General features: G+C 54.5%; 10 protein-coding genes and 1 non-coding gene across 11 annotated transcripts; 4 read left to right on the top strand and 7 right to left on the bottom strand.

The window, feature by feature from the left end:
- Positions 1 to 1,000: 1,000 nt before the first annotated feature.
- Positions 1,001 to 3,204, bottom strand: MYCTH_2305357 (uncharacterized protein). The gene has a single exon (XM_003663371.1). It carries the CDS (start codon positions 2,903 to 2,905, stop codon positions 1,268 to 1,270), a length of 1,638 nt encoding a protein of 545 aa, XP_003663419.1. The 5' UTR covers positions 2,906 to 3,204; the 3' UTR covers positions 1,001 to 1,267.
- Positions 3,205 to 3,801: 597 nt separating this feature from the next.
- On the bottom strand, positions 3,802 to 5,101 carry MYCTH_2305356 (uncharacterized protein). Its single transcript, XM_003663370.1, has 8 exons — positions 4,959 to 5,101; positions 4,867 to 4,899; positions 4,761 to 4,782; positions 4,583 to 4,680; positions 4,473 to 4,511; positions 4,393 to 4,408; positions 4,215 to 4,294; positions 3,802 to 4,163 (listed from the first exon to the last, which is right to left on the bottom strand). Exons 1-8 carry the CDS (start codon positions 4,976 to 4,978, stop codon positions 4,121 to 4,123), a joined length of 351 nt encoding a protein of 116 aa, XP_003663418.1. The 5' UTR covers positions 4,979 to 5,101; the 3' UTR covers positions 3,802 to 4,120.
- Positions 5,102 to 5,666: 565 nt separating this feature from the next.
- On the bottom strand, positions 5,667 to 7,246 carry MYCTH_50083 (delta(14)-sterol reductase like protein; the record flags this gene model as incomplete). The annotated part of the gene is made up of 3 exons (XM_003663369.1): positions 5,667 to 6,757; positions 6,821 to 7,125; positions 7,185 to 7,246. The coding sequence occupies 3 exons, from the start codon at positions 7,244 to 7,246 to the stop codon at positions 5,667 to 5,669; spliced, it is 1,458 nt and encodes a 485-aa protein (XP_003663417.1).
- Positions 7,247 to 8,251: 1,005 nt separating this feature from the next.
- MYCTH_2305350 (uncharacterized protein) lies at positions 8,252 to 10,177 on the top strand (the record flags this gene model as incomplete). Its single annotated transcript, XM_003663368.1, has 3 exons — positions 8,252 to 8,965; positions 9,034 to 9,652; positions 9,718 to 10,177. Coding segments are annotated over exons 1-3 (1,145 nt in total), but the record flags the coding sequence as incomplete, so codon positions are not given.
- Positions 10,178 to 10,548: 371 nt separating this feature from the next.
- MYCTH_2305349 (uncharacterized protein) lies at positions 10,549 to 11,930 on the top strand. Its single transcript, XM_003663367.1, has one exon. It carries the CDS (start codon positions 10,726 to 10,728, stop codon positions 11,659 to 11,661), a length of 936 nt encoding a protein of 311 aa, XP_003663415.1. The 5' UTR covers positions 10,549 to 10,725; the 3' UTR covers positions 11,662 to 11,930.
- Positions 11,931 to 12,101: 171 nt separating this feature from the next.
- MYCTH_t86 lies at positions 12,102 to 12,202 on the bottom strand. Its single transcript has one exon. It is a non-coding gene; the product is annotated as a tRNA-Pro (tRNA).
- Positions 12,203 to 12,697: 495 nt separating this feature from the next.
- On the bottom strand, positions 12,698 to 14,264 carry MYCTH_80312 (glycoside hydrolase family 61 protein). The gene is made up of 3 exons (XM_003663366.1): positions 13,945 to 14,264; positions 13,127 to 13,801; positions 12,698 to 12,925 (listed from the first exon to the last, which is right to left on the bottom strand). Exons 1-3 carry the CDS (start codon positions 14,185 to 14,187, stop codon positions 12,872 to 12,874), a joined length of 972 nt encoding a protein of 323 aa, XP_003663414.1. The 5' UTR covers positions 14,188 to 14,264; the 3' UTR covers positions 12,698 to 12,871.
- Positions 14,265 to 15,818: 1,554 nt separating this feature from the next.
- On the bottom strand, positions 15,819 to 18,079 carry MYCTH_2305345 (uncharacterized protein). The gene has a single exon (XM_003663365.1). The coding sequence runs from the start codon at positions 17,729 to 17,731 to the stop codon at positions 15,983 to 15,985; it is 1,749 nt and encodes a 582-aa protein (XP_003663413.1). The 5' UTR covers positions 17,732 to 18,079; the 3' UTR covers positions 15,819 to 15,982.
- A 1,108-nt stretch (positions 18,080 to 19,187) lies between these two features.
- MYCTH_2127197 (uncharacterized protein) lies at positions 19,188 to 19,427 on the top strand (the record flags this gene model as incomplete). The annotated part of the gene is made up of 2 exons (XM_003663364.1): positions 19,188 to 19,289; positions 19,353 to 19,427. The coding sequence occupies 2 exons, from the start codon at positions 19,188 to 19,190 to the stop codon at positions 19,425 to 19,427; spliced, it is 177 nt and encodes a 58-aa protein (XP_003663412.1).
- Positions 19,428 to 20,860: 1,433 nt separating this feature from the next.
- On the top strand, positions 20,861 to 21,675 carry MYCTH_111377 (uncharacterized protein). Its single transcript, XM_003663363.1, has 2 exons — positions 20,861 to 21,294; positions 21,369 to 21,675. The coding sequence occupies exons 1-2, from the start codon at positions 20,953 to 20,955 to the stop codon at positions 21,369 to 21,371; spliced, it is 345 nt and encodes a 114-aa protein (XP_003663411.1). The 5' UTR covers positions 20,861 to 20,952; the 3' UTR covers positions 21,372 to 21,675.
- A 312-nt stretch (positions 21,676 to 21,987) lies between these two features.
- On the bottom strand, positions 21,988 to 22,801 carry MYCTH_2305342 (uncharacterized protein). The gene has a single exon (XM_003663362.1). It carries the CDS (start codon positions 22,714 to 22,716, stop codon positions 22,066 to 22,068), a length of 651 nt encoding a protein of 216 aa, XP_003663410.1. The 5' UTR covers positions 22,717 to 22,801; the 3' UTR covers positions 21,988 to 22,065.
- Between the last annotated feature and the right edge of the window lie 2,840 nt (positions 22,802 to 25,641).

Here is a 25,641-nt window from a genome sequence, read left to right as displayed (position 1 = left end):
AAGCACAACACTTGTGCAGGCATCCGTACCAACACACTCCGTACGGTCCCAAGTATCCATACGTAGTGGAGCTTCGAGTTCCCGCCGCTCCGGCTTCGTTAACAGAACACGATGGTGGGAATGTGAAGATGGGGATCGGCATTCGACCCCAGAGGCACGCAGTCCCCTGCGTTTCGGTAGTGTTCTGCGCGCCCGGCGAGCACAAAGGAGCACTAAAAAGCCACAGCTTCCTGCTCATGCAAAAACACCCGCATCCTTCGCAGAACATGGCAATGCTTCTTGCTTGTCGTCAATTACTTACCTCTTCCACTAGTGTAGAATCCAGAATGTTGTTGTAGCTTCCGGTTTAACGGGTCGCACAATGATGTCAGCTCCCATTGGTCTTGTCCACATGACCCAACTCGAGTTCCCCAACATTTCCCCGCGCACACCCCGCATAAGAGAATTCCTAGTGTACACAGTATGTCGGCAGAGCCAAGCTCCTGGAACTGGAGGCCGGCTGTGCTCCCCGGTCCCGTTGCCCAACCAAAAGTGCAGTGACACCTCACTGTTTCGGTCAAGCTCCCCGAGCCACCAACTGGCCTACAGTAAACACACTAACATCGGCCCTACTTTTTTTTCTTGGGATATGGAGCAGCTTGGCAGCGTTGCCGACGCGAACTGGAGCAAACAGCAGAAACCACAAAAGTACGAAATCCTTCCGGACTTATGTACATACGCCTCGCGCCGATATTTTCGTCGTCGTCGTATTCTACCCCACCATCACCCGACATCGTCGCGCTGCCTTCGGCTGCAGGCAGGCTTGGAAGTCGTCTGAGGGGAAGGTAACGTTAACGTAGCAGGCCGAAGGTGCCGCACATGCCCGCCTGGTTCCATTCCCAAGCACCTGGTTTAGTCCAAGTAACCAGAGTCTTGTACTGAATACGGAGTACTGTGCGCAGTCTTGAGATTCAAGGTTTCCAGGTCCCAGGTCCCTGGAACCAACAATACGAACCGTGGCAATGTGGGTATGGTATGATCAGACCCCGTTGATCTGCTGCTTACTATGTAATAATAAGCCCGACATGGCTCCTCCAGGCGCACGAGATGCTGCCAGCGGGCCGCTCGAAAGCTCTCGAATCAGCCATCAGCTGGCGCGTCCTCTTAAGTTTGTACATACATACGGATACAGCACTCCACATCCATCACAATCGTCTCGAGACCTCTCTCCCGCAAAGCCACCCACCGCCAACCAACAACAGCAACAACACCTCTGAATACCTCTTACCTACTTGTCATCTTCTGCTTCCTCCCAGCCCTTCCTCAGGGCCTCCCGCAGGGCCGTGAGCACCGGCACGAAGAAGACGGGCTGGAGAAAGAACCTCTCGTCGCCCGGCACGGCGTTGGCCAGACGCTCCATGCTGATCATGTCCTCGGCGGGATCCTTCCAGTCCCTGACGTCGTCCAGGAGGCAGACCGTGTCGAACATGCGGCGGCTGCCCTTGAAGTGCGCGTCCCGCTGGTTGCCGAACGCGACGGCGTCCCAGACCGGCCCGTTCCTCCGCTGGAACGAGCGCATGTAGCGGTAGACCATCCACAGGCTCTTCTTGGGCGCGTCCACCCGCATGAGCACGAAGAAGTTGGTGGACGCCACCTCCTGCGGCCGGTTGAGCGACCGGTTCGCCACGTACACCTCGCCGAGGGGCACCAGGTACTCGGGCAGCCCGATTCCGTCGTGGTCGTCGTCGTGGTCGCCGTCCTTGTTGTCCGGGCCCCCGCCGCTGCCGCCGCCTCCCTCCTGAGCCGCCGCGCCGCGCCGGGCCATCCGCTCGTCCACGGCGAACTCGAGCACGTTGAGCTCCTCGGCCCTGGCCTCGTCCTCCTTCGGCTGCTCCGGCCGGTCGTGCGGGTCTGCGGCAATCAGCGTGCTCGACACGCCGCCGATCTTGAGGAAGTACTCCACCCTCGAGCCGCCCGTTTCGCTGCACAGGGGGAACTCGAACGCGGCCCTGCCCCTGACGTACCTCTTTAGACGTAGCAGATCCTCGTCCGAGGTGCAGTCCATCTCCTTGATGAAGTTCAAGAACTCGCGTCCCCACTCAAGGCCGTCGTCACGGCCGTCCGAGCCCTCCTCGGCGGTGGCGTAGTGGTGCGTCCTTCTCGCCCGCTTCGCGCCGGTTTCTGCGACTCCATCGTCTGTGCCAAGAGACGGCCTCTTCTGGGCCAGGATCGCTGTTTTCCTCACACCAAGCCCACCGGTCACGTCCGTCCCCTCGTCTAAATCGTGTTCGTAGTTCCCTCGAGATGAGGTATCATACCCAGCATACCCAGTCCTCGAAGCCGGACCTGTGTGACGTAGCTGATTAGAAGGATTTTCACCCTGTCTTCCCACTGGGGCTAGTCGAGCCAAGTGAGATCTCAGATCTGAATTGTCAGAGCAGTTAGCACGTGGGGGTTGGCATGGCCCGGTTGATTTGGACTTACCACCCAGCTCTTCGACGACGCGCTCGAGCTCGCTGGTCGTCTTATCCAATCTCGACTTGAGTATGATGCGCTCCATCTGCTCCTCTGAGGAGCGCAATTCCACGGCCTCCATTCGCCTCACCAAGTCGGCCTCAGCCTGCTTACTGATATGACTAGCATTTGCCTGTGTATGCTTGTCGAAACCTGCCGTAATGAGATGCCTCTCTGTAAAAACTCCCGGATATTCGTCCGCTGCTAGGTACTGTGACCCAAACGGTTGGGAAAGTCCGGACGCCGGCTGGTTGTGATAATAACTGGGCAATCCGTGTGTTGGTGTAGCCGGCTGGGAACGCCAGAGGGGGGGAAACCGGGTCATGGTCTCGTACGATGCTATGTTCAAGGAGCCGTCCGAGACCACCCTCGTTGAGCCCTTCCCTATACGCGCTTCAACCTCTTCCTCCATGATTTTGTAATCGTTCGGCAAGTATTGACGGTGCTGACTGGAGGAGCCCCAGTGTTCTGTCAATCGTCAGCAGTTGCGAGTGGCGCCAAAAGACTCGGTCCAAAGAGAGGGTGTCGCCCAACTGGATGGCGGATGGCACCGTCCTTACTTTTATTGTCATCAGCCATCGTGGAAAGCTCTCTCCTCCTCCCTGAGCTCGGTGTTGAAAGCGATGCCGCTTGATGATCGTGCCGGCACCGAATAATTACTTTCTTCCCCCGCGACCAGAATCGCAGAAACCTGGCAGATCGACGTGTATCTGGTTCCGTCGCTGCGTTTTTCAACTCGCAGAGATGGTTGCGTTCAGAATATTCAGTTCTCGCTAGATCAGCACGAGAAAGAATAGAGACACGAGCTTAGAGAACGAGCAACATGTATCTTGAGCGCAGCCGATGTTTTCTTTGCCTCTGAGTTACTTTTTCTGTGCAGATACTGCAGAGATAATCAAACGCCGAGCACCAACGAAACAGTCCCAACGAAATTTGTAGAGAAAGATTTGTTGTGAGAGAATGTTCCGGAACCTTTAGGGTTTGGAGAGGCAGAGCAAATGAGTTACCAACGGTTGAAACATAACTAGGGGTAGAAGAGCACCAGAACAGAGAGGCGTTTGAATATTTACTTCAATGATCGTTGCCGGGAGTGTCGTTCCGTGGAAGGCGTCAAAGTTGCCATCAGATAAACTTGAATGATCAGCTGTCAAAGCACGACACTTTAGAGTTTGATTAGCATAATTAGTCCATAAGCAAAGTGGAACGGGTTTGAAAATATATTTAGAGTCGAAAGGCGTGGAAGAGAGCAGTGACGACCTCTCTCAAAGAGACCTAGAAGTCAAACTTTGGAAGGACGAATGGTAACCTGCCAGATGATTTGTAGGAGCGACATTGCTCAGAAGAACCAAGGTGTCAATTTATTCCCAGACAAGACTCTGCCAATGCATGTTCACCTGCGGCTTGCAATGCCATGTACAATGTAAAAACGCCAAACAAAGGACGCCTGACCTTTTTTCTCTCACAATGCTAGTTCTTCTGGCCCATACCCTCGAGAAAAGCCAAGCTTAACCACGCTCACCACTTGGAGCAGTGGACCGTTGCCGTTGCCGAGATGAGCAGTAGACCCAACAACTCGCACAACAGCTACCACAACATCGGACAAAACGTGACACCAATCATACCCTGCCTAGCTCAGTAGAACAATGATGACGCTATCGCCACGCAGGAACCTGTTGGCCTGTCAGCGATGACTCGACCCGTGAGGCAGAATCGGAGCTCACATCTTGCTGATGAACCGATCCTTGTTTACCGGGCGTCCTTTCTTGCCATTGTGTACTGGTGTTTCCGTCCACATCTCTTTCTGTTTCAAGCAAATCAGCAACTCTCCTGTGCCCTCCACCCCACGGGAGAAAGAACAGCTGGATTTCTCATCTACAGCCAGCGGCTCGTAATACTTACAACATTCTCTAGGATCCTACCGGGTGGTTAGCAAGGAACTCCAACAATCAAGTTGTAACAAAACAGACGGGTATCCTTACATGTTGCAGTGGCGGTCAAAAGCCTTGACCCTCGCGAGCCTGAAGAGCACCAAAGGGGTCAGCAGCCTGGTCCTCCGCATCCATCTAGATGATCAGATTGAAAAACTCACAGCTTGCGATTCGACCGAATGCTGATCAGCACTTGCGCGTGGCTACGCACGGCCGTCTGCAGCAGCGACAACGGTCCATTGCTCATCTCCCAGGCCTCCTGTACGTGCGTTCGTGAGCACAAACCAGCTCCAGAAGACCATTCCCTCGTGACTCCCTCTCCCTGCTCCGGAAACGTACCAGCTGGGCGATCTCATACTCCCTATCCCAGTGGGAGAAACCATCAGCATCTCAAATCAATCAAAAACAGATAAAGAAGCGCTAGGTGTCCAATGCAAGGACTCACGTGCACTCATTGCGCGGCTTCTGGAGAAGCGCTCTGTGGAAATGGTCAGCCAAACGGTCCTGGCCTTCATCAGGCATCTGGACAAAACTCACTGAATGTTGACGTCTGACATCTTTCTGGCAGACTAAATCTGTGTGCTTCGATGGAGTGAAATGAGAGTGGATGGCAGACCGGTCGGGAAGGAGACAAGTGTCGCTGTTTTTTTTATGTTTCGATGTTGAGAACCGTGATGAGTGAGCTGCCGCGAAGGCGAACTGACGCCCCACAGCAACGCGACCTGGCGGGCAAGTCACGTGGTTGGAAGTTCAAGCCTGAAGAGGCCTGTACAGATTACACACACCGCCTTTCCTCATGCAAAGATTCAGAAATTCTGCCACATGGCTGGGCATGACTTCCTTATTATCGCTGGGGCTATGTCGCCTCTTAGAATCTCACCCTGGGAGTTAAATAGCAAAATCAAATCATGGCATTGACCCTGCCCACCCGCCATTGCGAAGATAGTCCACTCAACAGTAGACTTTTTTTAAGCCCTCTACCCTTTGGCATCATATAGGGCGACAAACCGACATCCCAAAGTCCGGAGACGGAATCTACAGTGATTACATTACATTACATTATCGACACCCACTGGCTCGCGGGTCCAGAAAGAAATGCCCCAGTAGCGCGCCTATGCATCTCTTTCTCTCCATGGCACCACTCAACCACGCCTTTACCTGCAACCGATCCCTCCGCAACCCCATCCCACCGTATTCGACTTCCTGATCCAACCTCTAATGGAAGGAGCCCATTTGGCCCCTCCGTCAGTAAATGTAGGGCACGATCCTCCACCTCACAATCTTCTTGTACTTTTCCCAGTCCTCGCCATACTTTAGTGAGCACTTCTCGTCGTCGCGCCTATCGCGATGGATCAGCAGCACGGCGAAGTAGAGCACATAAAAGTAGGTGAAGATGATGCCCCAGCCTTTCGCCTCGCCGGGGACCACCTCGCGCCCATCCAGCATCCTAATGGCACCCTCGACCGCGGTACCGGCCGACAGGATCGTGTAACCCGCCAGGCCGGTGGGGAGGCTGTACGGCCAGGCCTGGAGCCAGTCGCCAAAGTAGTTGATGTGGCGGGCGATGCCCCACCAGCCAGAGATGAGCAGGCGGGTCCCGGCCTTGGTCTCGATGTACTTGAGGTGGGCGACTCTGGGGTCGTTGGGGTTGCTGCGGAACGCGTTCTTCTGGCTGTTGGAGAGGCGGAAGATGGCGAAGCCGATAAGGAGGAGCACGCCGACGCCGGCAAGTCCGAGAGCGCCCAGGGTCTGCGGGTGCACCGACAGGTAGCGAGTCTGCTGGGAGTAGATGAAGGGCACCCAGACCAGATCGCCGAACGAGAGCATAAAGCCGAAGCCGTCGGTGGTAATGTCCATGGTGGTCAATATGGCAGTCTCCATGAACTGGCAGTCGAGCACGTAGAACGCCTGCACGACCGTTATGAAGACGATGCTGTCGGTGACGAAGCCGAAGGTTCGGTACTGCTTGGCCGTGAAGGCACAGTTGAGCAGGATCCAGCCCGTCAGCCCCGGGCGGACCTCCATGAACTCCTTGATGTCGATCTCGCCAATTAGGGGAAGGGTGATGCGCGGGTTCAGCTCGCGGCCGATGAACCAGTCATAGAGCATGTTGCCCGTCACCCCGCCCGCTGCGAGCTCGCGAAACTCGGGATTGCCAGGCTTGACGCCGAAGCTCCGGATATAGACAAAGGTCGCAAGGGCATAGGCTATGATGATGTTGGTGGTCAAGATCTGAAGGTAATTGTCGGCGATGAATGTCCACAGCGGAAACTCGGCGCCCTGGGCGATGGTGCCAGCGGCACAGATGGCCAGGATGAACATGGTTGAGGAGAAGGCTGGCTCAAGTTAGTGACCCCTGTTTCTCTGGAGACGCCGGGTGCCCGAGTCGCTTCACTGACCATTGAACTTGTACTTGAGCCGCCCACCGTTCGCGAGCTTAGTCCCTTCCACCTCGGTTCCCGGTAGAACTCTGTACAGCAGGGCGCTGAGGAGGTAATAGGCCAGCGTCCAGCCAGTGGCCTCCCAGCTCACCAGTCCACGGACCCCATTCTCAGGCCAGCCCACCTCCTTCTTCAGTGTTTCCAAGTCGAGCGATTTGGGGTGGAGCAGTGAGGGCGCGGGACATCCCGAAATATCATTGCAGGCGAATGAAAAAGCATAGATCAAAACGGGCAGCCCGAAGCTGATGGCCGCAACACCTGGACTGAGGAGAGGCGGTGTTAGAGAGCGCAGACCATACACCGAGAGAGGGGCAGCACTTACGGACCAAAGAATTGGTATCCATGCGTCTTGGACACGGCCTGCTGCTTCGATTTGGCTGCCATGCTTGCTGCTTCGAGGGCGTCTTCCGATTGCCTTACCACTCGCGACCAGCAACTTTCGAGGTTTGCGCGCGTCCTCCTTAAAAGAATACCGGTCAACCACGGCGGAGCAGAGGCGATGTGTCGGCGGTCTCCAGCTGTTGACGACAAAGTGCCCTTGCATCCAACGCAGGTCCAATCGGAGGTTTGCGTTCCGGATCGGCTGAGCAAATTGGGAGCTTGCTGCCGAGACTTTTCAAAAACAACATCCCTGCCGGGACGCTGCGATCCGAATGAGCTGACGTCCAATTGACACCAGGGATGACGGCGATTTTAGCGGGTCGTGCATCGGCTCTTGGCACCTTCCACGAGTTCCCCGCAACACTCAAGGTAACTTTGGGGCAAGACCGTGTTCACTATAGTAATCCGTACTTGGGCCAATGCAACAACGAAAATGATTGCGATGTGTACCATAGTACATAAGTTGAAACGAGCAAGGATTTGCAAGGATTTGCGTTCAGTTTCTAAGCACGCACAATACTTCTTCCAGCAAGGCGACGACCGTGTCGACAACAACAGAGCCCGCATGAAATACTGATTCCCGGCAAAGATGGCCGTGTCACAGTTACGCGTATTTACATTCTTGGGCGCTGGATTCCCTTTCGATAGGTATCAGTCCCGTCATCGTAGGCGCCATGTCCTGCCTGCTAGAGGCCAGGGAGCGGCGACAGAGTGCCAGTAGTCTCGGTGTTCGCACACACAGATATGCAACCCATTTGTTGTAGGACATCTGGAAACAATCTGCATCAGCCAGCCGAAGCATTCGAATTTCAAATTCATCGAGCGGTTGCCATTGATACCGTATTTACGAAGTACAGTACATACTATACACTAACCATGTTGCTGAGCCATACTTGGTAGGGAAGTGGGTTGAAACGCTGGAACGTGAAACGGGGCGAAAAGTGCTGTATCTGGGCTTGCGTGCTTGCCCCTGTAACCTATCCACTACTTGCCAAGACAGCAACCTATCGAAAAGCCGCGGCCCGCCCCCAACCCGAGGACACGCAGCGCTAACAAGAACACCGTTGCAAAGCCACATCAGGGGTCTTTCGAAGATCCATCTTCAACACTTTTTTCTCTTTGCCTGGGGGGAAAACCGCTCGCACATGAAGTCGGACGTCGCATTGGTCGGCCAACCGTACGCACTCCCCGCCCAGAGCGAGAAGTCTTGCATGAACGGACCTGCGCACCCCCACCCCCCCATCGCTCAGCGCGACAGCGCGCACCTGCTCCTTGCCAATCCCACTACGGTGTTGAAAGCACCTTCGCGGTTCCCGCTGGCCTGCATCCCGACGCCAACCGAACCATGCGTTCCCGGCGGCTTCCGCGGCGGGCTTTTCTCGCTCTCGCCGTACTCGCCGGCGTGTCCTTCGCCGAAGAAGCGACAAAGACGTCTACCGAAACCACTCCGGTCCACACACCATGCGTCGCGACCTCCATCAACGGCGCCTTCTTCGACCTGCGCCCGGACATAGCGGTTGCTGTCGCTGAGGGGGAGAAGCCGCCAAGGGGTACACCAACCGAAGACTACGTAGCCAGGGGCTGGGACTACGGGTACAACTTTACGCTCAACATCTGCGAGCCTGTCGTGAAGAAGGTGGAAGACGTGGTTGGCGTGGACAAAGCGCTGTGGCCGAACATCAGCGCGTACTACGAAGCCGACGGGAAAATTTACTCGCTAGGGTATGGACCGCTCGTTGTTTTCGTTACGTTTCGACACGGCATAGGTGCTGACCTTCTCTCTCTGGCAGGCAACAATCAGGAGAGCTTATCCCGCGCGGCCGCAAGCTCGTTCTCCAGTACACAGGCGGTTCGCCATGTGGCCCTTCCGAGAAGAGCGCAGACAAGCGATCCAAGGTTCATGGAGGGGCGAGATCCGAGCGCTTCAATTTTGACGACGAGGACGAGGATTACCACCCACCAGAGGACGATGAGGAAGATGATGACAAGAAAGATAAAAAGAAAGGGGAAGGGGAAGAGAGAGGGGGTGGTAGGGATGACGAAGATGATGACAGGGAGAAAGACAATGGAAAGGGAGGAGCGAATCAGAGACAGCTCCGCAAATCCGCGAGCATCTCGTTTCTTTGCGATCACGACCCGGACACACCCACGGCCTTCTCCTTCGCCATGGCGGATCCGTATGAGTGCGCGTACTTCTTCGAGGTACGTTCACAGCACGCCTGCGCGGCCGCCGAGCCCCACAAGCCGGGCAGCGTCGGTCCAGGGAGCGTCTTCGCCATCATCTTCTTCATCACGGTCATGGTATACGTGGTGGGCGGCGTCTTCTACCAGCGCACGGTGGCGCATGCGCGGGGTTGGAGGCAGCTGCCGAACTACAGCATGTGGGCGGGTATCTGGAGCTTCATCAAGGTACGACGGCTGCTTCGGAGGATGTAAGGGGCTGCCTCGCTGACCTCCCTCGTCCGCTGCTTTAGGATTTGTTGATCATCCTGACAGCGTCATGCGCCCGGCTCGTCCCGAGGCGGAGAGGTTATCACACACTGTCGGGCTCTCCCAACGGGAGGCACCGGAACCGTGATGACGAGAATCGGCTGATTGACCAGCTTGACGAAGAGTGGGATGACTGATGATGCCCCGTGCGCCTCCATGTTTGTTTCTTTTACTTGTATGGACCTTTGCTTTCTTTCGTTCCAGCTTTTCTCTCTATACAAGTTTTCTCGGGCTTGCCAGGGGCCTGCTCTGTTTCTTTTGGGATTGGGTGGAGAATACCGGTATAACCCGAGGTTTTGTGTGGTGTGCATTGTTCTTTCCTTTTCGACTACCTTTGACTACGGAAATCCGTCGAAAGGAAAGTCGAGGGCGTCGATGGCGGGCGACTGGTCGGGGTCATAGAGCTTAGTCTTGGCTAGAACTATCCATCCATCTTTTTCCCCAGTTTTTCCTTGTTCCCATTGCGTGGCCGTTCCTCCTTGCATACATACACCTCCACCCTACGCAAGACAGGGGACAGGTTTCTGTGTGTTGCTACACGAGCAAGTAGTTCCATCGTTCTGGAACCGCACTACCACATCGTTGCGGAAGCGAAAGGCTGAAACCCTGACCACGTAATACCAGAGCCACGCAAGAAAGGATCTACCCTCCAATCGGCCTCTCTTTGGATGCAGCCTTGCTGCCCCTGACAATCGACCCATTTATGCATATGGAATGGAGGCTTTTGACTCGTCTCACCCAAGCATCTGGGTGCTGAATATCCGCCTTAAACTTCGCCGTCAGCCCCGCTTCGCTGCAGGTTGCCAGCGCCCGACCGCGCACCTAAATTGAACTTCTGACTTAGACTACATACACAATACGGAGTAGTGCATACCTTTACCCGGCCACAACGGCGCACGGCCTTATCGGTCAACCCACCATCAACCCCGCAGGATTCCCGACACTACAGTCCTCCGTACTACCGTACATACATTCAATCCAACTTCATCATCATGGGTCGCTGGTCCTATCTCGACAGTGACGAGGAGCGCCTGCCCGAGGGCATGGTACGGGTAGGCTACGATGCCGACACCCAAGTGTACACGTACCGCGACAGCGACGGCAGTTACTGGGAGGGCGCCCCTGGGGCGCGGTACGGCAAGCTGCATCGCGTGCGGTCGTCGACCCCGCCGCTGCCCAGCGTGCACATCGCCAACGATATCCGGGGCGAAGAGCAGCCCTACATCCTGCACGACTTTTACGGTTCCGACACGGACGAATCCAGCGGCGAGGGCGACCCCGCGTTCAGCCACGGCAATAACGGGAAAACGGGCGCTTCCCCCCGATCCCCAACCAAAGCCGTTCTCCACGGGGCCGATCGACCCCACCACCCGACTCCCGGCAAAGGCAGCAAGACCTTGCCCCGCCTCTTCACCGCCACGAACCGAAACCCGGACCCAGACCCGGACCCGGACCTGGACACGGACACGGACAAGCTGAGCACCGCGACCACCATCCGGGCCTCGGTCTCCAGTGCACCGTCCGTCACGTCGGAGGCCACCACCACCACCGCGACTAACGACGCCAGCACCAACGCCAGGACGGGCCCGGGCCTCAGACGCGCCGGCACGCTCTCCCGCCTTGCCCGCTTCCTGTCGCCGTCTTCCCCGTCCCCATCGGACCCGGGCGGACGCCTCGGGCTGGCGCGGCGGGCTACCGTCCACAGCGGGACGGGGGGGGAGGAAAAGAAGAAGGGGTCATCTCCGTCTCGCTCCTCTTCTTTTTCTTCTCGTCGCCCTTGGGCCGCTGCGACTAGTGGTCGTAGTGGTGGTGATGCGGCAGGAAATGCCCGGTGGCCTGGCTCCGGCCCCGGCGCCGGAACGGGGTCGGGACCAGGGGGGCAGCGCAAGAAGTGCGCGACGACGTTTGAGGAGATTCTGGGGGAATAATTGTTTTCCAGGTGGCTCGGACGTTGCAAGGGCTCCTAAAGGGAGCGATGAAGGGAGAAGAGCAGGCTAATTCATCGGGTGCGGTGGTGTTGGGGAGTTTGTTTGTTTCCTGTTTGCAGTCCGGCCGGCGCCTCAGTGGCAATGCATGTTGTTTCTGTATGAGGGGACGGACAAAGACAAAAGTGTGACGGCCATCGAAAACAACAGCAGATTGCAATAGTAGATCCGAAAATGTTCAATGAGTTCCTGGCCTAACCGTGACGCTTCACAGCAAATGATTCCTGTTTCGATTCCGATTGCCTCGCTAATGGATGTGACTTTAACTGAATGACTCGCCTGTCCAATATAAAAGAAATTAAAAGAAGAGTATTACAGTAAGAAAACGAAAAGAAAATGAAATGAAAGCAAAAAAGAGCTTGCGGACAAGGGCAAAAGTTAAGGGGCTCAATCGGGGATCGAACCCGAGACCTCGCACATGATTTGTATTCAAATCAAGGGTGATCAACCCGAAGCGCGAATCATACCACTAGACCATTGAGCCAACTGGTTAGTAGTAGCCCCACGTTCTTGGTATTATGAGAACAGAGAATTGCTAGGGTCCGACAAAAATCGACCGCCATTTTATTCTAATTAATTATTCAACATCCAAAACGAACCACAACCACGAATTACGAGACTGATAAGAGTGCAAAGATTTGATATTGACTAGTCGGGCAATGGTCACGATATTTTCAGATTGATTGATATCTGGCTATTATCAGGGTTTTGTAATCACCTCGGCAGCGCATCTCTTCTTCGTTCATCAGGGGCAGGTATTAATTATGTACGGATTACAGAGATAACTAATGATCGAAGCCAACTCGATTCAGTGAATGGTCTACAAGTGCTAATCTACACAGGGATACCAGCTCGCTTTGAACTCGAGGCAATAAAGGACGGTAATACAGTTTCACTAATTAACATTAGGCCGCGAACGCACATTGCACACTGAGAACAAGGTCAACCCGGAGATTCAGAGTGTGCCTGCTGGTGTTATGATGAAACTCATGATGAAGCATTCGACGAAATGTATTCACAGTTGGCAAAAGTTGAAACTATATACAAGAATGCTTGGAGTGTCGAGAGCCCTAAGCAAGCCTCGACAAGGCGTCGTTATAATAAGAGGCTGCCGGTCAGGGTCAGGGACCCAGGAGGTGCCCTGCCTAGGAACTTAGACGCACTGCGAGTAGTAGGGCGGCGAGACCGCGCTGCAGGTGGAGCCGGACTAAAGCAAAAAGTCAGCAGCCAGAAACATTGAGGAGGTAAGTAATTAGGTAACCAGATAAGATAGGGAGATGTAGGGTAGGGGTCGTCTCTAGGCTCCCTATGTATGCAGAGAGGTATGGACAGAGAAGGCAAGGAAGAAATCCAGAGGGAATAAATAATAAGAGGAGACGGGAAAAAAGGGCTGAAGAAAAAAACGTACCGCGCAGTTGGTGCAGCCGGTGTAGCCCTGGCCGCCGCACTGCTGGTACTTCTGGACGGTGCAGCCGCCGCCGCCGCCGGGGGCCGAGGTGGCGGTGGAACCGGGCGACTGGGAGACGGTGGCGGTGGGGCCGGAGCCGACGGCGCAAGTGGACTCGCAGCCGGTGCAGGCGCTGCCGGCCTTCTTGGTGGAGCCGCCCGAGTAGACGGCCGGGCCGGGCACGGTGTAGCCGGACAGCGGGGCGTGGATGTTGACGAGGATGCCCGGGTCGGTGGCCTTGTAGGCGCCCGGGAAGGAGACGGTGGGCGGGCTGGCGCTGCCGGAGCCGGTCACGGTGAGCTGGTAGCAGGTCATGTAGAACTGGGCGCCGCCCGCGCTGCCGGCCGTGTGCAGCGCGAGGGCCTCGGCCCGGAGCAGGTAGTCGCCCGAGGGCAGGTCGGCGGGGATCTTGACGTTCATCTTCCCGCAGCACGAGTTCAGGTCCTTGGTGCCCCAGTAGTCGTCGTCGCCCGACCCGCCGGACGGGTTCTTGGCCCAGCCGTCCTCGAACACCTTGAACCAGCCCGACGACCCGTCCGCCGACGCCGCGTCCGACACCTTGGACATGTACACCATCACGGGGCCGTAGTGCGCCCCGCCGATCGCCTCGCTGCTGCACGAGCGGTCACCGGGTTGCTGATATCAAAGGGGGGGAAGAAGAGCCCAGTTAGTCCGACGGTTTCCACTTTCTTTTTCTTTCTCTTTTTCTTTTCTTTTTCTTTTTCTTTCCCTTCCCCTTCTGCTTCTGCTTTCTTTCCTCTCTCATTCATCCAACGTACCTGATGCATCTCGACCGTAACGGTCGAGCCGGCCTTGACCGGGCACTTGCCCCGAGCGGGCGAGGGGTTGGCGTTGCAGCGGATCGCGTTGGAGGTCACGTCGGTGACCGGCGAGTTGGACGCGGGCAGACGGGCACACTGCGCGCCGTAGTCGACGCCGTCGACCCAGAGGGCCTGGAAGGTCGCGTGAGCGGCGGCGTTGCCAGCCAGGGCGGCCAGAGTGGTGAGGGTGAAGGACTTCATGGTTGCTACACAGAACCTGACCGAGTCGGACTTGTCGAGGAATTTGGGGGGAGAAGAGTCCTGAAGGCTCAGAGGAGTTGAGTGGTTCCTGTCACAGGCCACGGCGCAGATACATAATATATAGCTAGGTATGGTATCCGTCCGCCGTCCGCCCCATCCACACACGTCCTTCTTTACTCCCTCTCCCCCAGCAGGGCGCTGGGCTGCAAGGCAACCTGGATGAACGTTCCCACGGATACCAAGGCCGGCGCCAACTCGGGCTTCCCCATCCGCACCGCAGCCCGGGCAAACCCAAACCTTCACTGCAGTGAGCTGTGACGACTCCGCCAGTCCTCCAATTTCCATTCTGTTCTCGAGTCCCACCGCCGAAGCACGCTCGGCGCTCCTCGGCGGCAGCCCCGTGAACAGAAGAATCGGAGCGCGCGACTCCCCAACTCCCCACATGGATACCACCCAAAGGGGGATCTGGGGTGCGTCAGGCCTTCCGAAAACAGGGTGCGGCGGCAGGGGCCATTGGTGGGTTTGGGGGGCCGGCTAATATGCTGGATAAACTAGTGCGGCAATGCGGAATGGCTCTGCCGTGCGCCGCGATCCCAAAAACCGGGCTATCGGCGGATGACGTCCCGTCCCAATTCTGGCTTTGTTGGTTCGCAACGGCTTGGCTCTGCGCAGGGGTTGCGGGGGTTGGAAACGATCGGTTCCGAATCCCAAATACCGGAATGCCAAGTCTTGCAACGGTCGAAGATCGTGCGAGCTTTGATGAGATGCGCGCTCACAATGAAAAAGGCGATCGACTCTGGTGCGGGAGATCAACGCCCACAGCGCTCGGTAAAAAAAAAAAAAAAAAAAGAAAAAAAGAAAAAACGGGTTTAATTACCGTCCTTTCACCACACCACCATCTCCTGATCCAAGGTAATTACGTGTGGGATGCTATTTTGGTATCGTGGGCTTGGCTCGCCGCATCCGATTTCCCCGTCGATCTTTGCTCAACCAGGCAGGGGGAGGAGACGGAATCAGAACTCGTGTGTTCCGGCGCCACGGGGCCGCCTCGCGCAGAGTGGTGGCGCCGACAGAACAGAAACAAGAAGTCATGCCGAGCGAGATGCAGCCGGACCGCGAGAGTGCTACCCCGGACTTTGAACGGGGCTCACGAGCTGACCACTCTCTGCTTGAGGACGTGGCACTCTGCTCCACGTGTGTAGTAGTCGAGCGTGTAATAGAGCCACTGGCTTCGCGCATGAAGACCAAGAACCAAATGGGCGTGTGCCAGAGCCGTCTTGTTCCAGAGTCCATCCAGTCTTCGTGGGTCGCTTGAAAGGGTATCGGCCCTGAGTACCGACTGACGCTTGGCTGCTCTGATAGTTCGGTCTGTCTTAAATATGCAAGAGTGGATGGATGTTGGGGACAGCTGAGAACTTGTTTGCCGAAGGAGGCCCAGCGCTCAAAGAACGAGTAAATACCTTCGGTGACGTGTCGAGCAGGATACCCTCGTTGCTGACCTTGGAACCCATCGCACACCAACCGGGGTCGGTCACTATTAATTATTGTCAAGCGGCTCGCTCCTCTTGAAAGATCGACTCGCAGAGTGTACGCATCAGTGTGCAGTAGCATGCCATTACATGTTTGAACCGATTCTTAGCGAAGATGGTCCGAGGTTGGACGATTCCGGGCCCGGAGTTATTAGAATTAAAAGATCTAATTAGTAGTAATCCTATTCCCAAATCACTTCGCCAATATCGAAAAAGAGTTAGTTTTAAAGCAAAACCGTCTTTCTCCTCCTAATGAAAAAACATCATCAACCCCTCTTCACCCAGTATCCGCCCACCCCCCTGATCCGATCCCTTTCCTCCCCTACCGACCTCATCCGCACCCCGATGCGGTGCATCTGCCCGGGTATCTTTTGCGCCCGGGAGGCCCGCTCCCTCGCGCGCTCCGCCACCCCCCTCTCGGCCTCCTGCCTCTCCAGCTCGGCCCGCACGGCGCCCGACTCGGGGCCCCAGTTCTCGCGGCCCAGGCTCGCGAGCGTGAGGCACACGTCCCGCGCGTGCCCGTCCATCCTGGCGTTCCTGGGCAGGGCCGAAGCGGCTGGCGAAGGGGAGTAGGGCCGGAGTAGGCCCAAGACCGTGATGGAGAGGGACCTGCCGACGAGGTTGGCGGCGGCCGGGGAGGGTGGCGTCGTTGTTGTCGTGGTGGGAGGGGGGAAGTGGAGGAGGTGGACTGCCACGTACGGCTTGGGGGTGACGGACGGGGCCGCGTAGGGGGAGTGCGGGGCGATAGTGATGATCGCTTGGTGCCATCGAGGAGGGTAGCACTCGGGGTACCATTGGGCGTCGTTGGTCCCTGAGCGGGTGGCGGGTCGGTTCTGCTTTGGGGGGAGGAGCCGGGCCCAGCCGAAATAGTTGCCGCGGAGGCGGTACTTGATCTCGTCGGGGACGCCGAAGAGGTTAGCGGTGGGGATGCCGAGCTCGGCCTGGCTGCGGCCGGTGCCGGCGACCACCTTGCCCTGGAACTGGAGTGGGAAGGGCGCTTCCGGACCCGAGTCGGGCCCGATGGGCTGGATGGCGTTGGGGTCTGCCTGGAGCGACCGGGCGACGTGGGCCTGGTGCGCCGCTAAGAAGGCTCGGTCACGCTCTGCCTCCCGCTCGGCGGCCCGCTCGCTCACTTCGTCGTACGCAAGCCCGCCAACCGTCTCGGCGACGAATCCTGGTCGGACCGTGTTGATGACGCCCTGAACCGGTTCAAGGACCGGGGCGGCGTACTTGTTCACGGTTGAGGCGGCGACCATGGACGCCACGTAGACGCCCATCTCTAGGGGTAGGGTGCTGAGGGAAGCGCCCCGGAACACGCTCGAGTCGGTCGACGCGCTGGCGACGCGGAAGATGGGGCTGACGCACAGCGTCTTGCATTTGTTGGACGAGCCCTCGGTGGCGTCGTCGGGCCTGCCCCTGCCGGTGCAGAGGAGGATGCGGAAGTATCCATCATCTGACGACTCGGGGACCCGGATGACGTGAGTCTCTCTCGGTACGTGAGCTTTCTTGGGCCCCTTGTCCTTGAGCAACTTTTTTGCAGCCTTTCCGATGTCCCTCTGCCAGGCACGTTCAGTGTCGGCGGCGACCTGGTCTGGCTCGACCTGCATCGAGGGGGTGACGTGCAGCCAGCTGTCGGTAGCGTTGAAAAACGCCTTGATCTTCATACCACAGTCCCCAGAGAAGCCGCGCTGCTGCAGCCAAAGGGTGCGGTCTGGCGGGAGCGGATGATCGGGAGAGCTGAAAATGGTGATTTCCACCGAGGTGCTGGGTCCGCGGTACAAGATGAGGGGCGGTGAGTGACGGAGGATGGTGTAATGCTTCGTCGATTCGGTTGGGTGGGGGATCAATCCGCCGGCGAAGTGGCGTGCCTCGGCGAGGGCGGTCTGCACGAAAGACTTCTTGCCATCGCTGGCGCCGGGCCCGAAAGTCGCGGCCGGAGTGGCCGGTGCGGCATTGAACGGACTCGGGGGGGACGAGGTACGCGAGTCGCCCGCCAGCGCAGAGAGCTCTGGCATGCTCTTTTGCGACCGGAGACCATGGCCGGGAGGAATCTGCAAGATCGGTGGCTCCGCGCCGCGAGAGGCCGGCCTTTGCAATGGCTGCACGTCGGGACGGAGCCCGGGACGTGCTGGAAGCGGCGGCGGCTTCTCCTCGCAGCCCCAACAAGAAGCGGCAGGTTGCGGGGCCGGAACTGCATTGGTTGGCTTTCGCTGAATCTGAAACGGGCCCGGTCCCTCCATCATCCTCAGTCCGTCGTCCTTCGTTCGCGCGATCCCAATGCGATCACATGTGTGTCCCGTGGCTCCAGGCGAAATAGCCAGTAACCTGGATTAAGTTTGTTTGATGGATTGATGAAAATCGCCATCAACTGCCCTTTCTGGTCCTTTCCATGCTTTCCGAGGGTTGTGGGACCGTCGGCAGTACACTAATTAGTGGGCTGGCATCTATGCGCAAATGAGTGCTTGGCTCTTGAGCAAATGAGTGCTTGGCTCTTGAGCAACTAACGCAGCACACCCTTAACCCGGAACAATCGGCATGAAACCAAGATGGCATTAGCGAAAGCAAAGAACAAGTAAGTGCGCAATGGCGTCCTCGGAACGTTACTGCAGCATTCATTCGGTCTTGAATATTCTGCATAACCTCGAGAAGACAGTTTGAAACAGCCAGTCGATCGCTGAAGAATTTTGAGTGTTATGAGGTGTCATGCCTTTTTTAAAGTAATTAAGGTACTCCGTACCTTACATAAGTATTATCATTATACCAGAGTCTACCAACATTCAAACTCGCCCTGAGGCACGCCAACACGGAGAGAACAATGGACCTGCGATGTCATATTGATTATACCACACAGCCACCGGTTTTGTAGTAGGTCGGATCCGCTCATCTCGCAGTTGAAGCTGTGTACGGATTAGACAGTCCGCCAACCTGCGAACAGGCGATTATCTCCCCGAGACTACTCTTATTTCGGTACCAAATCGAGATGTCACCACGACCCGGGCCCCCCCCCTCCTTTTAGACCACGGATCGAGAGCTTCTGAAATGGTTGCATAGTGACGCCAGCCATGAGTCCCGCAATGACTGGAGCGGCGAAGTTGACGCTAATGTAATTAATAATATCCTGAGAAGGCGGCGGCTTGATAGTTTGGCCGGTGGTTTCTTTGCCGATGGAGAGCGTCGTTGGTGTGGAAAGTCTGGGGTGTAAAAAAAAAAAAAAAAAAAAAAAAAAAAAAAAAAAAAGAGAGAGAGAGAGAGAGAGATGCCCGCATCCAAAGGGTTCTATCCAAGCGGCCATCCGTCGAATAGACCAAACATTCCGTCACCAGGGAATCAACCCAGACCTTAGACAGTCATCGTCGGAGCAGGCCTCTCAGGTAAGTTCTTGTCCGACTCTATGCGGGCGTCATTGCTGACGATAAGGTGCCAACCCCTCAAAGAACAGGCATCTGCGCCCTGATCCGTGTACGACAAAGCATGCCAACCGCCACGGTTTCCGTGTTCGAAAAGACAGATGCTGTGGGGGGCACCTGGGCTAAGAACACATACCCAAGGCTCAGCTGTGACATACCCTCTCAGGTCCGAACTTCATACCGTCGTCATTCCTACTTCCCGCCACTGACAACCATACTGGGCGCTTAGCTCTACTCATATTCGTTTGCGCCGAACCCTGACTGGTCCGAGGTGTACGCCTCCCAGCCCGAGATCCTCGCCTAATACATCGAGGCCGTGGTCTCTCGTTTCGACTGCTCTAGTCACCTCCGCCTAAGACAAGAGTGCGCCGCTGCAGAGCGGCTGGAGGATGATTTCTTTGGCGCGTCCACTTCGTTGAGCGGAATTCCGGCAAACGCTACGTCGTGTTTGCGCGCTCTTTGATCACTGCCGTAGATTTCTGCGATGTGCCCAAGGGTGCTGACGACATCCGGGACATCCACAAGTTCAAGGGCCGGGGTTTCCACAGCGCCGAATAGGATCATTCCTTTGACTTCAGAGACAAGAACGTGGTGGTCGTCGGGAATGGATGCTCCGCTAACCAGTTCGTGCCGCAACTTGTCCAACATGCGTCGATCCGGAGCTTAGTGCAGGTCATGAAGAGCCCGCATTGGATTGCACCTAAGGGGAACGGCTCAGTGCCCGCGTGGCAGAAATGGTGGGTTTGGCTCCCTGTTTTCCGGTTCTTTTGAAGAGACTCATGCAGAGGGGTAATTAACTACGGCAGGCTCTATCGTTCATTTCCGGCCTCCAACAGAATATGGAGGTACTGGCTAGCTCTAAAGTTGGATTTGGCTTCCATCGCGTTCCGAACAAGCGCGCCCGGGAAGCTGCTCCGATCTCTTCTAGAGAGATCTCTCGCGGACTACATGCGGCGCAAGGCACCGGCAAAATATCACGACATTCTCATCCCGAGTTTCGACTATGGAACTAAGCGGCCAGTTTTGGACCATGGCTACCTCTGCATTCGGCGCTCGTGAACATCGAGTGCGCTCGGTCGAGTATATCCTGCGAGTGATTGGCCGCCTCGACAAGCAGAATACTTCCAAAACGGAACGAGTCAAGATTCAAGTCACGCCCCGCGCGCATGCGTCCTTCAACAATTGGATCCAGAAAAAATTGCGCGGCCTCGTCTACACACCACGCGTGCGGAGCTGGTATATGGACGACCGCTCGGGAAGGAATACACTCAGCTGACCTGCGACGCAATTGGCTTTTTGGTGGTCCAGATGTGCAAGAGCACTGCGGTGGAGCGATTTCGAGGTAAGAAAGAAAGATCTATTAGCAATTTGAGTCGGTTTGCCAACAAAAAATATTGCCAAGAAAAAGCAAGAAAGAAAACTAGGGAGACTTATCACTATTGTCCACCATCATCGCCCTGTCCTAACAATTCGTTGTCCTTCTTCTCAGAAAGGTTTTTCTCACACAGTCCTATCTAAGGTACCTCGGGACCGAGTTCGCAGTCGTTACTTAGGTAGGTCTATCCGTCTCTCGGGGCGGGGGTCCACTGCAGATCGTATGTATGTACATACATACGATTGGTTGGCCAGGCAACAATGCGAGCTCAGCGCCCCTGTCTTGGCGTGCAGTGCCCTCTCAATGAACGAACAGTCGTGCACAATTCCCGATCTCCCCCAGGAACCAAAGCTGAACCGAGACTCGCTTCTCACAGCGAGAAAGAACCGACCATATCCGCTCGTTGGAAACCAACCATTCTTTTCTAATCCAACCACACTCGTTTCAAAAAAAAATGGATTTTGCCATGGAGATTGACAACCCGCGCAAGAGATGCCGCGACGAGCCGGAGCTGCAGAGTTTGAATGGCTATCCCGTCACGAAGAAGGCGCGCCAATCGGACACGGACGCGTCAACCCGCGATTCCACCCCGAGCCTCAGCGAATCCACTCCTTCAACGCCCGCCTCCATTGACGTGGACATGGATGCTACCCCCCAACAACACCAGATTCACGCCCCAGCGCCCAGGCCCCAGCCTCGGTCGGGGGGCACCATCATCTCGGGCTGGAACCAGTGCCGCCGGGAGCAGTACCTGAGACAAGGCTATCCCTTGGCCTGGATGCAGAGTTCTGCGCAGGTATGCATCCACGTGCGCGGTCAAATCAATCGAAGAGTGTTTTATAAGACCCAATGCTGACTTGCGGTAATTAGTGAGTTCGATGAGAACGACGCGCGCCGTTTCACCGCCGTATTTGAAGAGAGTCCTGCCGGAGAGGGCCACGAGGCTCCACAACTGGTGGGATTGAAGGGTGATTTTCCCATGACGTGTAACATTGAAAGTGTATTCTAGTGAGCGCAAGGGATGAGAGGATTGTCAGGGCATCACATCTCCACCGGGAGATATGGGCAGGAGAATTCGAGCCTTTGCCGAGGAGCACCTGTAAACCCGGCTACGGAAGAGCTACCGGAGATCACAGTACGGTCGAATTGAAACACAGCGAATGGCTTTCTATGGCTGATATTGATGGAACTGAGCCCAATGCGGCCCTGACTATAGGTCAGTCGTTCCTTGTTTGGGTGTTGATGCGTGCACACGAGAGTTCGTGGACTTCTCGTGGGTTAACTCATATCATCAATGACTTTGAACTGATACACCACTTGACACGTTGGGTCCTTGACGTTCTAGCTCGTTGCTTTATCGCCTTCAGTGGCCGCCAGCTCGATTCAGAGGCCAAATGTCATCGTTTCTGACGTAAGTATCCTCCAACTATGTGAGTTCACTGAACATTTGTTCCCAATGAGATTCACGCAATTTTCTCCAACACAGTAATAATATCTAATGTCCCCAAAGCAGCTGTTGATCTGGCGAGCTAGGGAACTTTGCACTCGTGGCCAGTCCGAAGTTGCTTCACAGAAGTCCGCACATAGCCAGTACCACGTCACCTGTCTCATCCTCAACATTGACATCGCCAATGTAGCCGAGCCTTCCATTCCCGACTTTTCCCACCGCGACGGGAGCCTCGGTCGGCTCGAAAGCCGAGTCCGGGGCAAACACCCTCGACTCAATTCTCGACCCTTCGGTGCTGCGATACCACGCCTCCCCGGGCCTAACGTTACCCACAGATAGGGCTTTCTGGCTGTAGGCGGGGGGCAGTCTAGCGGCCAGGGCGGCGCCCACGGCCTCGTTATTGAGCGTAAAAGTCGTTCGATGGTACGACCCGGACTTCCATGGCAGGCCGGCGCGGGCGAAGAAGCCTTGCATGTCCCCGGGGATGATGAAGGAGGGAAAGTGGGCCATGAAGACGGCAGTGCCGCCCTGGCGCACGTATGCCAGTAGGGCGTCGTAGACTTGGCCGTGGGCGTCTTTGGCCAAGGCGCTGTCTGTAACGAGGACCGCGTGCGGGGCGGGGCCGCCGGAAAGCGACCGGATGGCCGCGGTGGCGGTTTTGACTCGGTGGACTCGGGCCCTCGCCGTTAGCTTGTCCAGGTGAGGCTTATACATCTCATCGAACCAAGACTCGAGGTTGAGGGACAGCAGGAGGACACGCGGCTGCTCCATGTCGATGCGGGGGAAATACTATGTTACAGTTGTTGCCAAGTCGTGTTTTTGTCTCCTCTCGAACTGAGTACCTTAACTTCCTCTGAAGCTCTTGGGAGATGGATACTGTTGGGGAAGAATGAGAGCTGATAGTTTTGGGAAGAAGCAAATAAGACGATTGCCGGTGGGCCTCAGCAACTTTCCAAGCCTGCAGCTGAATAAGGTGAGCTGTATTTGTGATGTATGTAATTACAGTCGTAGTGGGATGGTGCCCCGCGGCGCCCAAAAGCAAATGCCTTGGATTAGGGGTCTAGATACCTAGGTCAGGTTTATTTATCATACATATCTTTGTGTACGAACTAGCTTAAAAATGAGACTTGTGGCGCAGCAAGACCATCGACGTTAGCTGGTGTCTGTTCCTAAGTTGCACAAGTTGCCACCCTTGTACAGTGGGGTCAGAAAAGTGTTTGCCTACTTCAACCCTAGAAATCCACTTCCAAATCACTACCCCTCTTTAACTTTAACGATGGCTACGCCGACTTTTCCATCTTCAACCTCCTCTTCAATACTATAAGTTGGCTTCCAGACTAAAGACTATTTACCAGGAACTTACAGAAGCCTAGATATCTCTAGTTTACGGCCTCCATTTGGCTAGATTAAAAGGAGGTATTGTCACGGGCCCGGGCTTCACCCGGGCTAAACAATGCCAGGCTTTGCCCGGCAACGGACCGGACCCACCCGGCAACAGACCGGACCCACTCGGCCCACCTAAGCGTATATGATTAGTTCGTGAGGCGTTCGTAGGTCGTTCGTGGGGCGCGCGGTCAGGGCCTGCTTAGGACCTAACCCGGAGCCCAACCGGGCCCTACCTAGGTCATGTACGTATATACTAAAAAGGCGTTCCTCTGTATAACTCTTGTATTCTTCCTCTTTTTCCTCCTTAAGGTAGTTAAATAAAATATTATACGCTTATCTATAGATACTATAAGGCTAGTATATTACATTTTGATTACCTTTTATTGGTAGTAACTCTCTAAGGGAGTTATTAATAATGTAGTTATAATAGATTTAGGAGTATATAGGCCCTTAGGCTTAGTGGAATTATAGGAGCTTGCCTGCTCCCTTTAAATAGTAATAGAATAGTAGAATGCTACAATCGATACCCTTTAGGTATCCTAAACCTAACCTGTCCTGACCTATTACGGAAATATACATGCAGATGCCGCCTAGGCCACCGGCACAAACGGGCCAATCAAGCCGAAGGAACGGAAGGACCAATTACAACATGGGAAGTACAGTGATCACTACGCTCACCAGCAATTAGGGTGATCACCACCATACGATCACTTACAATCACCGTAATCAGGAGTGATCACTAGGACTATATATATATATAGATAGTCACTCGTTATAGTGGACTCTAGGAGTTCACCAGTAGTAACAATCACAATCACAGTACTTATACCAAGTATTGCTAATTACTATAAGAGACAACTCTAGTGTTGTTATAAACCCTTTGGCTTTACCAAATCCCTTAGACGACTTGCCCGCTTGTCCCGCTCAATCTACCTTCGTCTGAACCCTTTTAGAAGAAGTCTAAGCTAGGTTTGTTACACGTTGTTACCACTCCCTTTGTTCTGTTATAGTTTAGAACAGAGGTAACTTTGACCTTGATATTAACATGGCTACTAACATTATAGCCGAATAATTGCTTGCTTAGCTTAGTTAACTCTAGTAGCAGATCTAGGAGTTAGACTAGAGAGATAAGGCTACTTAAGTTCGAATTAAGGAACTTAAGAACCGTGAAAAATACTTATAGAAGTTAGTTAATAAGGCCTACGCTAAAATCGAGGCACTCGAGGGTGCTAAAGTAAAGCGTATTAAGATCGAACTACCTAGTAAATATAGAGGAACTAAGGAGGATCTTGTAGAATTCCTAACAAACCTCTAATCTTACTTCTGGCTTAATGACGATAAATTTCTAGACGATAAAGCTAAAGTCCTCTATATAGCTACGAGACTAGAGGGTAAGGCACTTAGATAGTTTAAGCCTATATAGAACGATTATCTTACTAAGGAAGATAAAGATGACTAAGACACGTTTATATAGGCAATCTTCCGATCTTATAACTATTTCAAAGAAGAGCTTCGGAAAGTTGTTAGTAATAAAGATAAGAAGATTTATATATAAGAAAGACTTGCTAATCTCTAATAGACCAAGTCAATAGCTTCTTATACTATATAGTTTAGATAAGACATGCTTAAGTCTTAGCTTAATGACAAAGTATTAATATAATTGTTCTATAATAGCTTAAAGGAAAAGGTTAAAGATAAGCTATATAAGTACGATCGGCCTAAGACTCTAGATAAATATATTATATAGGCTATTAGGATCGATAATCGACTCTATATACAAGAGTAGCAGAAACAAGGTCAAATGAACGGAACTATAGTTAAGGCTAACGACAAGAAAAAGCGAACGTATGTTAGTACCTTATATAGGACGTACCCTAGAGCTATAGATATAGACATAGCATAGAAGTAGGACTAGAAGAAGACGACCAAAGATAAGTCCAATGTTACTTACTATAACTATAGAAAGAAAAGACACTATAAGCAAGAATATTAGAGCCTGAAGAAAGAATAGAAACTAACCCCTAGAAAGGAAATTACGACTATTAACGAAACTACTAAGGATATTATCGAAGTAGCGGCCATAAGCTATAAAGACAAGGACAGTGACACAGACAGCCTTAGATATAACGGCAATAGTAAAGACGAATAAGCACTGTACTCCGAACTGGTCACTATAGACCTAGAGACAGGTCTCGCCAAATAGGACATGGTAGGAGAGTATATACTGCCAATCTCGATTCTCCTAGCCTTGAGGTAGTAGGGTTTTATAGTTACCTAGAGGCAAGATAGATTGTAGACAACCAATACGTA

Source organism: Thermothelomyces thermophilus, chromosome 3 (genome assembly GCF_000226095.1).
Source record: "Thermothelomyces thermophilus ATCC 42464 chromosome 3, complete sequence".
In the NCBI taxonomy this organism is placed as follows: Eukaryota; Fungi; Ascomycota; class Sordariomycetes; order Sordariales; family Chaetomiaceae; genus Thermothelomyces; species Thermothelomyces thermophilus.
The sequence above is the reverse complement of the archived record's forward strand: the minus strand, read 5'-3'. Positions and strand labels throughout refer to the sequence as shown.

What these genes read in the sequence shown, in the direction of transcription:
- MYCTH_2305357 (XM_003663371.1), bottom strand. Translation starts at nt 2,905, where the DNA reads ATGGAGGAAGAGGTTGAAGCGCGTATAGGGAAGGGCTCAACGAGGGTG.
- MYCTH_2305356 (XM_003663370.1), bottom strand. Translation starts at nt 4,978, where the DNA reads ATGTCAGACGTCAACATTCA. An exon ending in AGTATGAGATCGCCCAGCTG is followed by an intron (nt 4,681 to 4,760) that starts GTACGTTTCCGG and finishes ACGCACGTACAG; the next exon opens with GAGGCCTGGGAGATGAGCAA. An exon ending in ATTCGGTCGAATCGCAAGCT is followed by an intron (nt 4,512 to 4,582) that starts GTGAGTTTTTCA and finishes GGTGCTCTTCAG; the next exon opens with GCTCGCGAGGGTCAAGGCTT.
- MYCTH_2305349 (XM_003663367.1), top strand. Translation starts at nt 10,726, where the DNA reads ATGGGTCGCTGGTCCTATCTCGACAGTGACGAGGAGCGCCTGCCCGAG.
- MYCTH_80312 (XM_003663366.1), bottom strand. Translation starts at nt 14,187, where the DNA reads ATGAAGTCCTTCACCCTCACCACTCTGGCCGCCCTGGCTGGCAACGCC. An exon ending in TTACGGTCGAGATGCATCAG is followed by an intron (nt 13,802 to 13,944) that starts GTACGTTGGATG and finishes CTTTGATATCAG; the next exon opens with CAACCCGGTGACCGCTCGTG. An exon ending in CCGGCTGCACCAACTGCGCG is followed by an intron (nt 12,926 to 13,126) that starts GTACGTTTTTTT and finishes TTTTTGCTTTAG; the next exon opens with TCCGGCTCCACCTGCAGCGC.
- MYCTH_2305345 (XM_003663365.1), bottom strand. Translation starts at nt 17,731, where the DNA reads ATGCCAGAGCTCTCTGCGCTGGCGGGCGACTCGCGTACCTCGTCCCCC.
- MYCTH_111377 (XM_003663363.1), top strand. Translation starts at nt 20,953, where the DNA reads ATGGATTTTGCCATGGAGATTGACAACCCGCGCAAGAGATGCCGCGAC.
- MYCTH_2305342 (XM_003663362.1), bottom strand. Translation starts at nt 22,716, where the DNA reads ATGGAGCAGCCGCGTGTCCTCCTGCTGTCCCTCAACCTCGAGTCTTGG.